General features: G+C 57.8%; 1 protein-coding gene across 1 annotated transcript in view; it reads right to left on the bottom strand.

Annotated features, from left to right (window-relative positions):
• Positions 1–1,223: 1,223 nt before the first annotated feature.
• Positions 1,224–16,791, bottom strand: part of LOC135534687 (adhesion G protein-coupled receptor L1-like) — a gene marked incomplete at both ends in the record, with an annotated part of 31,113 nt that continues 15,545 nt past the window's right edge. The window contains 8 exons of the mRNA XM_064961599.1: positions 1,224–1,346; positions 3,398–3,494; positions 4,028–4,183; positions 6,272–6,440; positions 7,334–7,425; positions 7,510–7,576; positions 15,180–15,400; positions 16,361–16,570. Coding sequence (XP_064817671.1) covers positions 1,224–1,346; positions 3,398–3,494; positions 4,028–4,183; positions 6,272–6,440; positions 7,334–7,425; positions 7,510–7,576; positions 15,180–15,400; positions 16,361–16,570 — 1,135 coding nt within the window. The remainder of the gene's footprint in view (positions 1,347–3,397; positions 3,495–4,027; positions 4,184–6,271; positions 6,441–7,333; positions 7,426–7,509; positions 7,577–15,179; positions 15,401–16,360; positions 16,571–16,791) is intronic.

The following is a 16,791-nucleotide window of genomic DNA, read 5'->3' as shown; positions in this document are numbered from 1 at the left end:
ACAGACAGGTAGTGAGATAGAGAGACAGACAGGTAGTGAGATAGAGAGAGACAGGTAGTGAGATAGAGAGACAGACAGGTAGTGAGATAGAGAGACAGACAGGTAGTGAGATAGAGAGACAGACAGGTAGTGAGATAGAGCAGACAGACAGGTAGTGAGATAGACAGGTAGTGAGATAGAGACAGACAGGTAGTGAGATAGAGAGACAGACAGGTAGTGAGATAGAGAGACAGACAGGTAGTGAGATAGAGAGACAGACAGGTAGTGAGATAGAGAGACAGACAGACAGGTAGTGAGATAGAGAGACAGACAGACAGGTAGTGAGATAGAGACAGACAGGTAGTGAGATAGAGAGACAGACAGGTAGTGAGATAGAGAGACAGACAGGTAGTGAGATAGAGAGAGAGAGACAGACAGGTAGAGAGAGAGAGAGAGAGAGAGAGAGAGACAGGTAGTGAGATAGAGAGACAGACAGGTAGTGAGATAGAGAGACAGACAGGTAGTGAGATAGAGAGACAGACAGGTAGTGAGATAGAGAGACAGACAGACAGGTAGTGAGATAGAGAGGCAGACAGACAGGTAGTGAGATAGAGAGACAGACAGACAGGTAGTGAGATAGAGAGAGAGACAGACAGGTAGTGAGATAGACAGAGAGACAGACCGGTAGTGAGATAGAGAGAGAGACAGACATGTAGTGAGAGAGAGACAGACAGGTAGTGAGATAGAGAGACAGACAGGTAGTGAGATAGAGAGACAGACAGACAGGTAGTGAGATAGAGAGACACACAGGTAGTGAGATAGAGAGAGAGACAGACAGGTAGTGAGATAGAGAGGCAGACAGACAGGTAGTGAGATAGAGAGACAGACAGACAGGTAGTGAGATAGAGACAGAGACAAAGAGAGAGTGAGACAGAGAGAGAGAGACCATCAGAGAGACAGACACACAGGTAGTGAGATAGAGAGAGAGACAAAGAGAGAGACAGAGAGAGAGAGACCGTCAGAGACAGACAAACAGACAGGCAGACAGACAGACAGACACAGAGAGATGGATAGATAGATAGATGTACAGATAGATAGATATACAGATATATATACAGATAGATATACAGATATATATACAGATAGATATACAGATAGATATACAGATATATATACAGATAGATATACAGATAGATATACAGATAGATAGATATACAGATAGATATACAGATAGAGAGATGTACCAGTAGAGGTGAAGAGGCCAGGGGAGGGCTGGCTGTAGCCCTGAGCCAGTAGGCTGTCATAAGGAGAGACTCTAGGGTGAGTCTGTAACACTGGGTTAGTCAGGAAATGGTTACCCAGGCCAACTAGAGAGAGGGAGAGAGGGGGAGAGGGGGAGAGAGAGAGAGGGGGAGAGAGGGAGAGGGGGAGAGGGAGAGAGGGAGAGAGGGGGAGAGGGGGAGAGAGGGGGGAGAGAGGGAGAGGGGGAGAGAGGGGGAGAGAGAGAGGGGGGAGAGGGAGAGGGGGAGAGAGGGGGAGAGAGGGAGAGAGGGAGTGAGAGAGAGGGGGAGAGAGGGGGAGAGGGGAGAGAGAGAGAGGGGGAGAGGGGGAGTGAGAAAGAGGGGGAGAGAGGGGGAGAGAGGGAGAGAGGGAGAAGGGGAGAGAGAGAGAGGGGGAGAGAGGGAGAGGGGGAGAGAGGGAGAGGGGGAGAGAGGGAGAGAGGGAGAGGGGGAGAGAGGGAGTGAGAGAGAGGGGGAGAGAGGGAGAGGGGGAGAGAGGGAGAGAGGGAGAGGGGAGAGAGGGAGTGAGAGAGAGGGGGAGAGAGGGGGGGGAGAGGGGAGAGAGAGAGAGAGAGAGAGAGGGGGGGGAGAGGAGAGTTAAGGAAAGACGCTAAAAGAACAGAACACAAAATAGGGGAAGAAAGAGGAGAGAACCAGAGGAAAAGAGGATGAGGAGGAGAGAAGATAGAATGGAGGAGAGGACTGGAGGAGAGGACTGGAGGAGAGGACTAGAGGAGAGGAGTAGAGGAGAGGACTAGAGGAGAGGAGTAGAGGAGAGGACTAGAGGAGAGGAGGAGAGGACTAGAGGAGAGGAGTAGAGGAGAGGACTAGAGGAGAGGAGTAGAGGAGAGGAGGAGAGGAGAGGACTAGAGGAGAGGAGTAGAGGAGAGGACTAGAGGAAAAGAGGATGAGGAGGAGAGGACTGGAGGAGAGGACTGGAGGAGAGGACTGGAGGAGAGGACTGGAGGAGAGGACTAGAGGAGAGGAGGAGAGGAGAGGACTAGAGGAGAGGAGTAGAGGAGAGGACTAGAGGAGAGGAGGAGAGGACTAGAGGAGAGGAGTAGAGGAGAGGACTAGAGGAGAGGAGTAGAGGAGAGGACTAGAGGAGAGGACTAGAGGAAAAGAGGATGAGGGGGAGAGAAGATAGAATGGAGGAGAGGACTGGAGGAGAGGGGAGAGGACTAGAGGAAAGGAGTAGAGGAGAGGACTGGAGGAGAGGACTAGAGGAGAGGACTAGAGGAGAGGAGTAGAGGAGAGGGGGATGTGGAGGAGGAGAGGACTGGAGGAGAGAACTAGAGGAGAGGAGGATGAGAAGGAGGAGAGGGCTAAAAGAGGAGGATGAGAAGGAGGAGAGGGCTAGGAGAGGAGGATGAGAAGGAGGAGAGGACTAGAGGAGAGGACTAGAGGAGAGGACTGGAGGAGAGGACTAGAGGAGAGGAGGATTAGAAGGAGGAGAGGGCTAGGAGAGGAGGATGCGAAGGAGGAGAGGGCTAGGAGAGGAGGATGCGAAGGAGGAGAGGGCTAGAGGAGGAGAGGATGAGAAGGAGGAGAGGGCTAGAGGAGGAGAGGATGAGAAGGAGGAGAGGGCTAGAGGAGGAGAGGATGAGGAGAGGGCTAGAGGAGAGGAGGATGAGAAGGAGGAGAGGGCTAGAGGAGAGGAGGATGAGAAGGAGGAGAGGGCTAGAGGAGAGGAGGATGAGAAGGAGGAGAGGGCTAGAGGAGAGGAGGATGAGAAGGAGGAGAGGGCTAGAGGAGAGGAGGATGAGAAGGAGGAGAGGGCTAGAGGAGAGGAGGATGAGAAGGAGGAGAGGGCTAGAGGAGAGGAGGATGAGAAGGAGGAGAGGGCTAGAGGAGAGGAGGATGAGAAGGAGGAGAGGGCTAGAGGAGAGGAGGATGAGAAGGAGGAGAGGACTAGAGGAGAGGAGGATGAGAAGGAGGAGAGGACTGGAGGAGAGGACTAGAGGAGAGGAGGATGAGAAGGAGGAGAGGGCTAGAGGAGAGGAGGATGAGAAGGAGGAGAGGGCTAGGAGAGGAGGATGAGAAGGAGGAGAGGGCTAGAGGAGAGGAGGATGAGAAGGAGGAGAGGACTGGAGGAGAGGACTAGAGGAGAGGAGGATGAGAAGGAGGAGAGGACTGACCTCTGTTGAGTGTAGGTGTGGTGTTGACATCAGCAGCTATGAAGGAAGACTCAGTCTGTCTGCGCACTGTATCGTTCCACATCCTCCTAATGCGACTCTGCAACACACACACACACACACACACACGCACACACACACACACACACACACACACGCGCACGCACACACGCACACACACACACACACACACACGCGCACGCACGCACGCACGCACACACACACACACACACACACACACACACACACACACACACACGCGCGCAACACACACACACACACACACACACACACACACACACACACACTTGGTTTACAACACACTAATAGCTTTCATCAGGAAGTCACTGTGTGCTTGTGTACCATTCTGTTAGTGTGTGTACATTTTACATTTACATTTACATTTAAGTCATTTGGCAGACGCTCTTATCCAGAGCGACTTACAAATTGGTGAATTCACCTTATGACATCCAGTGGAACAGCCACTTTACAATAGTGCATCTAAATCATTTAAGGTATGTGTACCTGTGTGTTAGCAGTAGCCCTGCGTGCTGTTGTGTGTGTGTGTGTGGGTGTACCTGTCTGTTAGCAGTAGCCCTGCGTGCTGTTGTGTGTGTGTGTGTGTGTGTGTACCTGTCTGTTAGCAGTAGCCCTGCGTGCCTGGTTGGCACTGCAGTAGCGGCTGTTGGCCCGTAGGGCGGCGCCCTTCACAGAGCCAGGTGAACTGGTGGTGGAGGAACAGTCACAGCATTGGGAGTGACGCACACACTTCCCATAGTCCTTATGGCCCTGGACAAACATGAACACACCATATACACTGACACACAAATATAATACAATACATGATCAGCCCCACCTCTTCCTGGTGACAGACAGTACTGAGACCCCACCTCTTCCTGGTGAGAGACAGTACTGAGACCCCACCTCTTCCTGGTGACAGACAGTACTGAGACCCAACCTCTTCCTGGTGACAGACAGTACTGAGACCACACCTCTTCCTGGTGAGAGACAGTACTGAGACCCCACCTCTACCTGGTGAGAGACAGTACTGAGACCCCACCTCTACCTGGTGAGAGACAGTACTGAGACCCCACCTCTTCCTGGTGACAGACAGTACTGAGACCCCACCTCTTCCTGGTGACAGACAGTACTGAGACCCCACCTCTTCCTGGTGACAGACAGTACTGAGACCCCACCTCTTCCTGGTGACAGACAGTACTGAGACCCCACCTCTTCCTGGTGACAGACAGTACTGAGACCCCACCTCTTCCTGGTGACAGACAGTACTGAGACCCCACCTCTTCCTGGTGAGAGACAGTACTGAGACCCCACCTCTTCCTGGTGAGAGACAGTACTGAGACCCCACCTCTTCCTGGTGAGAGACAGTACTGAGACCCCACCTCTTCCTGGTGACAGACAGTACTGAGACCCCACCTCTTCCTGGTGACAGACAGTACTGAGACCCCACCTCTTCCTGGTGACAGACAGTACTGAGACCCCACCTCTTCCTGGTGACAGACAGTACTGAGACCCCACCTCTTCCTGGTGACAGACAGTACTGAGACCCCACCTCTTCCTGGTGAGAGACAGTACTGAGACCCCACCTCTTCCTGGTGAGAGACAGTACTGAGACCCCACCTCTTCCTGGTGAGAGACAGTACTGAGACCCCACCTCTTCCTGGTGAGAGACAGTACTGAGACCCCACCTCTTCCTGGTGAGAGACAGTACTGAGACCCCACCTCTTCCTGGTGAGAGACAGTACTGAGACCACACCTCTTCCTGGTGAGAGACAGTACTGAGACCCCACCTCTTCCTGGTGAGAGACAGTACTGAGACCCCACCTCTTCCTGGTGAGAGACAGTACTGAGACCCCACCTCTTCCTGGTGAGAGACAGTACTGAGACCACACCTCTTCCTGGTGAGAGACAGTACTGAGACCACACCTCTTCCTGGTGAGAGACAGTACTGAGACCCCACCTCTTCCTGGTGAGAGACAGTACTGAGACCCCACCTCTTCCTGGTGAGAGACAGTATTGAGACCCCACCTACCTTCCTAGTGAGTGTACAGACAGTATTGAGACCCCACCTACCTTCCTAGTGAGTGTACAGACAGTATTGAGACCCCACCTACCTTCCTAGTGAGTGTACAGGACAGTACTGAGACCCCACCTCTTCCTGGTGAGAGACAGTATTGAGACCCCACCTACCTTCCTAGTGAGTGTACAGACAGTATTGAGACCCCACCTACCTTCCTAGTGAGTGTACAGACAGTATTGAGACCCCACCTACCTTCCTAGTGAGTGTACAGAACAGTATTGAGACCCCACCTACCTTCCTAGTGAGTGTACAGGACAGTATTGAGACCCCACCTACCTTCCTAGTGAGTGTACAGGACAGTATTGAGACCCCACCTACCTTCCTAGTGAGTGTACAGAACAGTATTGAGACCCCACCTACCTTCCTAGTGAGTGTACAGAACAGTATTGAGACCCCACCTACCTTCCTAGTGAGTGTACAGGACAGTATTGAGACCCCACCTACCTTCCTAGTGAGTGTACAGGACAGTATTGAGACCCCACCTACCTTCCTAGTGAGTGTACACACAGTATTGAGACCCCACCTACCTTCCTAGTGAGTGTACAGGACAGTATTGAGACCCCACCTACCTTCCTAGTGAGTGTACAGGACAGTATTGAGACCCCACCTACCTTCCTAGTGAGTGTACAGGACAGTATTGAGACCCCACCTACCTTCCTAGTGAGTGTACAGGACAGTACTGAGACCCCACCTACCTTCCTAGTGAGTGTACAGGACAGTATTGAGACCCCACCTACCTTCCTAGTGAGTGTACAGGACAGTATTGAGACCCCACCTACCTTCCTAGTGAGTGTACAGAACAGTATTGTGATGAGTAGAGCCTGGGCCGTGTTAAGGGAGGAGAAGAGGTAGGAGAGGAGGAGAGAGGGAGATGAGAGGAAGACGAGCCCCAGAGACCAGGTCACCACCAGGAGGAAGAGGAGTGTGAGCGAACCCACAGTCCACGCTCTGTAGAGAGGGAGAAAGAGGAGAGGGAGAGAGGAGGGAGGGGGAGGAAGAGGAGAGGGAGAGAGGAGGGAGGAAGAGATTAGAGGGAGATGGGGAGAGGTTTAGAGGCATGGAGGAGAAAGAGGGGGTGGGGGTTAGGGAGGTGGGGGGTTAGGGGGGAGAGAGAGGGAGGTGGGGGTGAGGGAGGAGAGAGAGAGAGAGAGGTGGGGATTAGGGGGGAGAGAGAGAGAGGGAGGTGGTGGTTAGGGGGAGGAGAGAGAGAGGGGGGTGGGGGGTTAGGGGGGAGAGAGAGAGAGAGGGGGTTAGGGGGAGAGAGAGAGCGGGGGGTGGGGGTTAGGGAGGAGAGAGAGAGAGGGAGGTGGGGGTTAGGGAGGAGAGAGAGAGAGGGAGGTGGGGGTTAGGGGGAGAGAGAGAGGGAGGTGGGGGTTAGGGGGGAGAGAGAGAGAGGGAGGTGGGGGTTAGGGAAGAGAGAGAGAGAGGGAGGTGGGGGTTAGGGAGAGAGAGAGAGGGAGGGATTAGGGGGGAGAGAGAGAGGGAGGGGTTAGGGGGGAGAGAGAGAGAGAGGGAGGTGGGGGTTAGGGGGAGAGAGAGAGAGGGGGTGGGGGTTAGGGGAAAGAGAGAGAGAGGGAGGTGGGGGTTAGGGGGGAGAGAGAGGGGGGGGTGGGGGTTAGGGAGGAGAGAGAGAGAGGGAGGTGGGGGTTAGGGAGGAAGCAGAAGGAGAAGATGTCATGTTATTTTGACACAACTTTTTTAGCCTCTTCTACTTTTCACTATTTGTGTCCTCTGTTACTTCTTCCTGTTTCTACCCCTTCCCATGAGCCTCTGTGTCCCTCCCTGCCCAAAACAAACAACCAATCATGCCTGTCACATATGTGCCAGGGGGCGGGGCTCACCTGAGGTTGTCGTGACGACTGGAGTCGGGTTTGAGGGCGGAGGAGCTGTGCACCATCTTGTGAAGAGTCATCACCAAGACCACCAGGTTCAGCTGGGGGTCACAGGGTCAGAGGTGAGAGGTCAAACTCATGTGTATGTGTGTGCTCACATGTGAGAGTATGTGTGTTTGTCTCACCATTATAATGACAGATACAGGACCCAGGAAACTCCAGATGAAGTAGTTGTCCATCTGCAGCCAACACCTACACACACACACACACACACACACACACACACACACACACACACACACACACACACACACACACAATACAGCAGAGATTTCAAATCAATACTCACACACACATCTTCCCCCCCACCACACACATCCTCCCCCCCCACCACACACATCCTCCCCCCCCACCACACACATCCTCCCCCCACCACACACATCCTCCCCCCACCACACACATCCTCCCCCCCCACACACATCCTCCCCCCCCACCACACACATCCTCCCCCCCCACCACACACATCCTCCCCCCACCACACACATCCTCCCCCCACACACATCCTCCCCCCACCACACACATCCTCCCCCCACACACATCCTCCCCCCACACACATCCTCCCCCCACCACACACATCCTCCCCCCACCACACACATCCTCCCCCCACACACATCCTCCCCCCACCACACACATCCTCCCCCCACACACATCCTCCCCCCACCACACACATCCTCCCCCCACCACACACATCCTCCCCCCACCACACACATCCCCCCCCACCACACACATCCTCCCCCCACCACACACATCCTCCCCCCACCACACACATCCTCCCCCCACCACACACATCCTCCACCCCACCACACACATCCCCCCACCACACACATCCTCCCCCCACCACACACATCCTCCCCCCACCACACACACATCCCCCCCCCCACCACACACATCCCCCCACCACACACATCCTCCCCCCACCACACACATCCTCCCCCCACCACACACACATCCCCCCCCCACCACACACATCCCCCCACCACACACATCCTCCCCCCACCACGCACATCCTCCCCCCACCACACACATCCTCCCCCACCACACACATCCCCCCACCACACACATCCTCCCCCCACCACAAAAATCCTCCCCCCACCACACACATCCTCCCCCCACCACACACATCCTTCCCCACCACACACATCCTCCCCCCACCACACACATCCTCCCCCCACCACACACATCCCCCCACCACACACATCCCACCACACACATCCCCCCATCACACACATCCCCCCCCACCACACAAATCCTCCTCCCCCACCACACACATCCCACCACACACATCTTCCCCCACCACACAAATCCTCCTCCCCCACCACACACATCCCCCCACACACATCCCCCCACCACACACATCCCACCCCCACACACATCCTCCCCCACCACACATCCCCCCACCACACACATCCCCCCACCACACACATCCTCCCCCCACCACACACATCCTCCCCCCCCACCACACACATCCTCCCCCCACCACACACATCCTCCCCCCACCACACACATCCTCCCCCCACCACACACATCCCCCCACCACACACATCCTCCCCCACCACACACATCCTCCTCCCCCACCACACACATCCTCCCCCCAACACACACATTCTCCCCACCACACACATATTCCCCCCCCCCACCACACACATCCTCCCCCCACCACACACATCCCCCCCCACCACACACATCCTCCCCCACCACACACATCCTCCTCCCCCACCACACACATCCTCCCCCCAACACACACATCCCCCCCCACCACACACATTCTCCCCCCCCACCACACACATCCTCCCCCACCACACACATCCCCCCCCCACACACATCTTCCCCCCACCACACACATCCTCCCCCCACCACAAAAATCCTCCCCCACCACACGCATCCTCCCCCACCACACACATCCTCCCCCCACCACACACATCCTTCCCCACCACACACATCCTCCCCCCACCACACACATCCTCCCCCCACCACACACATCCCCCCACCACACACATCCCACCACACACATCCCCCCCATCACACACATCCCCCCACCACACAAATCCTCCTCCCCCACCACACACATCCCACCACACACATCTTCCCCCACCACACAAATCCTCCTCCCCCACCACACACATCCCCCCACACACATCCCCCCACCACACACATCCCACCCCACCACACACATCCTCCCCCCACCACACATCCCCCCCCACCACACACATCCCCCCACCACACACATCCTCCCCCCACCACACACATCCTCCCCCCCCACCACACACATCCTCCCCCCACCACCCACATCCTCCCCCCACCACACACATCCTCCCCCCACCACACACATCCCCCCCACCACACACATCCTCCCCCACCACACACATCCTCCTCCCCACCACACACATCCTCCCCCCAACACACACATTCTCCCCACCACACACATATTCCCCCCCCACCACACACATCCTCCCCCCCCCACACACATCCCCCCACCACACACATCCTCCCCCACCACACACATCCTCCTCCCCCACCACACACATCCTCCCCCCAACACACACATCCCCCCACCACACACATTCTCCCCCCACCACACACATCCTCCCCCCCACCACACACATCCCCCCCCACCACACACATCTTCCCCCCCCACCACACACATCCTCCCCCCACCACACACATCCTCCCCCCCCACCACACACATCCCCCCCACCACACACATATTCCCCCCCCACCACACACATCCTCCCCCCCCACCACACACATCCCCCCCCACCACACACATCTTCCCCCCACCACACACACATCCTCCCCCCCACCACACACACATCCTCCCCCCACCACACACATCCTCCCCCCACCACACACACATCCTCCCCCCACCACACACATCCTCCCCCCCCACCACACACATCCTCCCCCCACCACACACACATCATCCCCCCCCACCACACACATCCTCCCCACCACACACATCCCCCCACACACATCCCCCCCCCACCACACACATCTTCCCCCCACCACACACACATCCTCCCCCCCACCACACACACATCCTCCCCCCCACCACACACATCCCCCCCCCACCAAACACACATCCTCCCCCCACCACACACATCCTCCCCCACCACACACATCCCCGCACACACCTCCCCCCATCACACACACATCCTCCCCCCCACCACACACATCCTCCCCCCACCACACACATCCTCCCCCACCACACACATCCCCCCACCACACACACATCCTCCCCCCACCACACACACATCCTCCCCCACCACCACACACATCCTCCCCCCACCACACACATCCTCTCCCCACCACACACATCCTCCCCCCCACCACACCCCCCCCACCACACACTCTCTGCCACTTACACGGTCCTCCCCCACCACACACATCCCCCACACACATCCCCCCCACCACACACATCCCACCACACACATCCCCCCCATCACACACATCCCCCCACCACACAAATCCTCCTCCCCACCACACACATCCCCCCACACACACATCCCCCCCCACCACACAAATCCTCCTCCCCACCACACACCCCCCCCACACACATCCCCCCCCACCACACACATCCCACCACACACATCCTCCCCCACCACACACATCCCCCCATCACACACATCCCCCCACCACACAAATCCTCCTCCCCACCACACACATCCCCCCACACACATCCCCCCACCACACACATCCCACCCCACCACACACATCCTCCCCCCACCACACACATCCCACCCCACCACACACATCCTCCCCCCACCACACACATCCTCCCCACCACACACATCCCCCCACCACACACATCCCACCACACACATCCCCCCATCACACACATCCTCCCCACCACACACATCCCCCCACCACACACATCCCACCACACACATCCCCCCCCACCACACACATCCTCCCCCCACCACACACATCCTCCTCCCCCACCACACACATCCCCCCCCACCACACACATCCTCTCCCACCCCCCACCACACACATCCTCCCCCCACCACACACATCCCCCCACCACACACATCCTCCCCCACCACACACATCCTCCTCCCCCACCACACACATCCTCCCCCAACACACACATCCCCCCACCACACACATCTTCCCCCCACCACACACATCCTCCCCCCACCACACACATCCTCCCCCCACCACACACATCCTCCCCCCACCACACACATCCTCCCCCACCACACACATCCTCCCCCCACCACACACATCCCCCCCCACCACACACATCCTCCCCCCACCACACACATCCTCCCCCCCCACCACACAAATCCTCCCCCCACCACACACATCCTCCCCCCACCACACACATCCTCCCCCCACCACACACATCCTCCCCCCACCACACACATCCTCCCCCCACCACACACATCCCCCCCCACCACACACATCCCCCCCCACCACACACATCCTCCCCCCACCACACACATCCTCCCCCCACCACACACACATCCCCCCCCACCACACACATCCCCCCACCACACACATCCTCCCCCCACCACACACATCCTCCCCCCACCACACACACATCCCCCCACCACACACATCCCCCCACCACACACATCCTCCCCCCACCACGCACATCCTCCCCCCCCACCACACACATCCTCCCCCCACCACACACATCCCCCCACCACACACATCCCCCCACCACAAAAATCCTCCCCCACCACACGCATCCTCCCCCCACCACACACATCCTCCCCCCCCACCACACACATCCTTCCCCACCACACACATCCTCCCCCCCCCACCACACACATCCTCCCCCCACCACACACATCCTCCCCCCACCACACACATCCCACCACACACATCCCCCCCATCACACACATCCCCCCCCACCACACAAATCCTCCTCCCCCACCACACACATCCCACCACACACATCTTCCCCCCACCACACAAATCCTCCTCCCCCACCACACACATCCCCCACACACCCCCCCACCACACACATCCCACCCCACCACACACATCCTCCCCCACCACACATCCCCCCACCACACACATCCCCCCACCACACACATCCTCCCCCCACCACACACATCCTCCCCCCACCACACACATCCTCCCCCCCCACCACACACATCCTCCCCCCACCACACACATCCTCCCCCCACCACACACATCCCCCCCACCACACACATCCTCCCCCACCACACACATCCTCCTCCCCCACCACACACATCCTCCCCCCAACACACACATTCTCCCCACCACACACATATTCCCCCCCCACCACACACATCCTCCCCCCACCACACACATCCCCCCCCACCACACACATCCTCCCCCACCACACACATCCTCCTCCCCCACCACACACATCCCCCCCCACCACACACATTCTCCCCCCCCCCACCACACACATCCTCCCCCACCACACACATCCCCCCACCACACACATCTTCCCCCCACCACACACATCCTCCCCCCACCACACACATCCTCCCCCCACCACACACATCCCCCCCACCACACACATATTCCCCCCCACCACACACATCCTCCCCCCCACCACACACATCCCCCCCACCACACACATCTTCCCCCCACCACACACACATCCTCCCCCCACCACACACACATCCTCCCCCCCCACCACACACATCCTCCCCCCACCACACACACATCATCCCCCCACCACACACATCCTCCCCACCACACACATCCCCCCACACACATCCCCCCACCACACACATCTTCCCCCCACCACACACACATCCTCCCCCCCCACCACACACACATCCTCCCCCCACCACACACATCCCCCCCCACCAAACACACATCCTCCCCCCCCCACACACATCCTCCCCCACCACACACATCCCCGCACACACCTCCCCCATCACACACACATCCTCCCCCCACCACACACATCCTCCCCCCACCACACACATCCTCCCCCACCACACACATCCCCCCACCACACACACACATCCTCCCCCCACCACACACACATCCTCCCCCACCACCACACACATCCTCCCCCCACCACACACATCCTCTCCCCACCACACACATCCTCCCCCCACCACACCCCCCCACCACACACTCTCTGCCACTTACACGGTCCTCCCCCACCACACACATCCCCCCACACACATCCCCCCCACCACACACATCCCACCACACACATCCCCCCCATCACACACATCCCCCCCACACACATCCCCCCACCACACAAATCCTCCTCCCCCACCACACACATCCCCCCACACACATCCCCCCACCACACACATCCCACCACACACATCCTCCCCCACCACACACATCCCCCCATCACACACATCCCCCCACCACACAAATCCTCCTCCCCACCACACACATCCCCCCACACACATCCCCCACCACACACATCCCACCCCACCACACACATCCTCCCCCACCACACACATCCCACCCCACCACACACATCCTCCCCCACCACACACATCCTCCCCACCACACACATCCCCCCACCACACACATCCCACCACACACATCCCCCCATCACACACATCCTCCCCACCACACACATCCCCCCACCACACACATCCCACCACACACATCCCCCCCACCACACACATCCTCCCCCACCACACACATCCTCCTCCCCCACCACACACATCCCCCCACCACACACATCCTCTCTCACCCCCCCACCACACACATCCTCCCCCCACCACACACATCCCCCCCCACCACACACATCCTCCCCCACCACACACATCCTCCTCCCCCACCACACACATCCTCCCCCCAACACACACATCCCCCCCCACCACACACATCTTCCCCCCACCACACACATCCTCCCCCCACCACCACACACATCCTCCCCACCACACACATATTCCCCCCACCACACACATCCCCCCACCACACACATCTTCCCCCCACCACACACATCCCCCCCCACCACACACATCCTCCCCACCACACACATATTCCCCCCACCACACACATCCTCCCCCCCAACACACACATCCCCCCCCCCACCACACACATCTTCCCCCCACCACACACATCCTCCCCCCACCACACACATCCCCCCACCACACACATCTTCCCCCCACCACACACATATTCCCCCACCACACACATCCTCCCCCCACCACACACATCCCCCCCCCCCACCACACACACATCCTCCCCCCACCACACACATCCCCCACCACACACATCCTCCCCCACCACACACACATCCTCCCCCCCACCACACACACATCCTCCCCCCACCACACACACATCCTCCCCCCACCACACACATCCTCCCCACCACACACATATTCCCCCCACCACACACATCCTCCCCCCCCACCACACACATCCCCCCACCACACACATCCTCCCCCCACCACACACACATCCTCCCCCCACCACACACACATATTCCCCCCACCACACACATCCTCCCCCCACCACACACACATCCTCCCCCCACCACACACATCCTCCCCCCACCACACACACATCCTCCCCCCACCACACACATCCTCCCCCACCACACACATCCCCCACACACATCCCCCCACCACACACACATCCTCCCCCACCACACACATCCCTCCCCCACCACACACATCCTCCCCCCACACACACACATCCTCCCCCCTACCACACACATCCTCCCCCACCACACACATCCCCCCACCACACACACATCCTCCCCCCACCACACACACATCCTCCCCCACCACCACACACATCCTCCCCCACCACACACATCCTCCCCCCACCACACACATCCTCCCCCACCACACCCCCCCACCACCACACACTCTCTGCCACTTACACGGTCCGGGTGCCGTAGCCCCTGTAGTCGATGGCGGCGGAGACGGCCACGACCACCCCTGGCAGGAAGTAGCCGCAGAGATAGAAGTACTTCCTCCTAGAGGTCCGTCCTTCAAAGAGCTCCCCCTGCAGTAAGTAGAGTTCCACTGCCTCCAGGCATAACCAACAGAACACAGAGAGCAGGGAGAAATGGAGCAGACCGGCAAAGACTGGACACGCTACCTAGAGAGGGGAGGAGAGGTGAGGAGAGGAGAGGGGAGGAGAGGGGAGGAGAGGGGGAGGAGAGGAGAGGGGAGGAGAGGGGAGGAGAGGGGAGGAGAGGAGAGGGGAGGAGAGGGGAGGAGAAGGGAGGAGGGGGAGGAGAGGGGGAGGAGAGGAGAGGGGAGGAGAGGGGGAGAGAGGGAGGATAGAGTTAGGGGAGGAGGGTGGGAGAGAAGGAATTCAATTAAATTCAAAATATTTTATTGGCGTGACAGAAATCCCTCCCTTCATACTGCTGAAGTAACGACACATGAAGAAACACTGAGGAACATTTCAGTTACTGACTGGATCAACAAGAACTAAAAGCTCTGAACTGAGTCTTTCCTCTCGTAAGAACTAAAAGCTCTGAACTGAGTCTTGACCTCTCGTAAGAACTAAAAGCTCTGTACTGAGTCTTGACCTCTCACAAGAACTAAAAGCTCTGTACTGAGTCTTGACCTCTCATAAGAACTAAAAGCTCTGTACTGAGTCTTGACCTCTCACAAGAACTAAAAGCTCTGTACTGAGTCTTGTCCTCTCATAAGAACTAAAAGCTCTGTACTGAGTCTTGACCTCTCATAAGAACTAAAAGCTCTGTACTGAGTCTTGACCTCTCACAAGAACTAAAAGCTCTGAACTGAGTCTTGTCCTCTCATAAGAACTAAAAGCTCTGTACTGAGTCTTGTCCTCTCATATGTTGCGACAAAACTATGTCACATCAAATCAAATTTTATTGGTCACATACACGTGGTTATCAGATGTTAATGTGAGTGTAGCGAAATGCTTGTGCTTCTAGTTCCGACAGTGCAGTAATATATCAACAAATTCACAATGACTATCTAATACACACAAGTGTAAAGGAATGGATAAGAATATGTACATATGAAGATGTGTGTGTGTTTGTATGTGTGTGTGTGTGTGTGTGTGTGTGATTTTACTCACGCTGTACTGTGTCTTATCTACCCCAATGAGGAAGATGAGTTCGGTGATGAAGAGGTTGCCCCACAGATTCCTGTGTATGGTGCTGTGGTCTGACTGTGGCGCCCCCTGGCAACACAGTAGGGTACTGCAGGCTGCAAGGCACACCAGGGCTACAGATATACCTACCCAGGACACTACGTAGACCAGAACCTCCTGTATACCATCTACAGACTGGAGAGAGGAGGGGAGAGGGAGGGCGGGAGGGAGGGGGAGGATGTAGAGGGTGGGAGGGAGGGAGGGAGGGAGGGAGGGAGAGGTAGAGGGGGGAGAGGGAAGGCGGGAGGGAGAGGGGGAGGTAGAGGGTGGGAGGGCGGGAGGGGGATGGGGGGAGAGGAGGTAGAGGGTGGGAGGGAGGGGAAGGGAGGGGGGGTAGAGGGTGGGAGGGAGGGAAG

The sequence above is a fragment of the Oncorhynchus masou genome, unplaced genomic scaffold (assembly GCF_036934945.1).
Source record: "Oncorhynchus masou masou isolate Uvic2021 unplaced genomic scaffold, UVic_Omas_1.1 unplaced_scaffold_3811, whole genome shotgun sequence".
NCBI lineage: Eukaryota > Metazoa > Chordata > Actinopteri > Salmoniformes > Salmonidae > Oncorhynchus > Oncorhynchus masou.
This window is presented reverse-complemented; position numbering and strand designations above follow the sequence as displayed.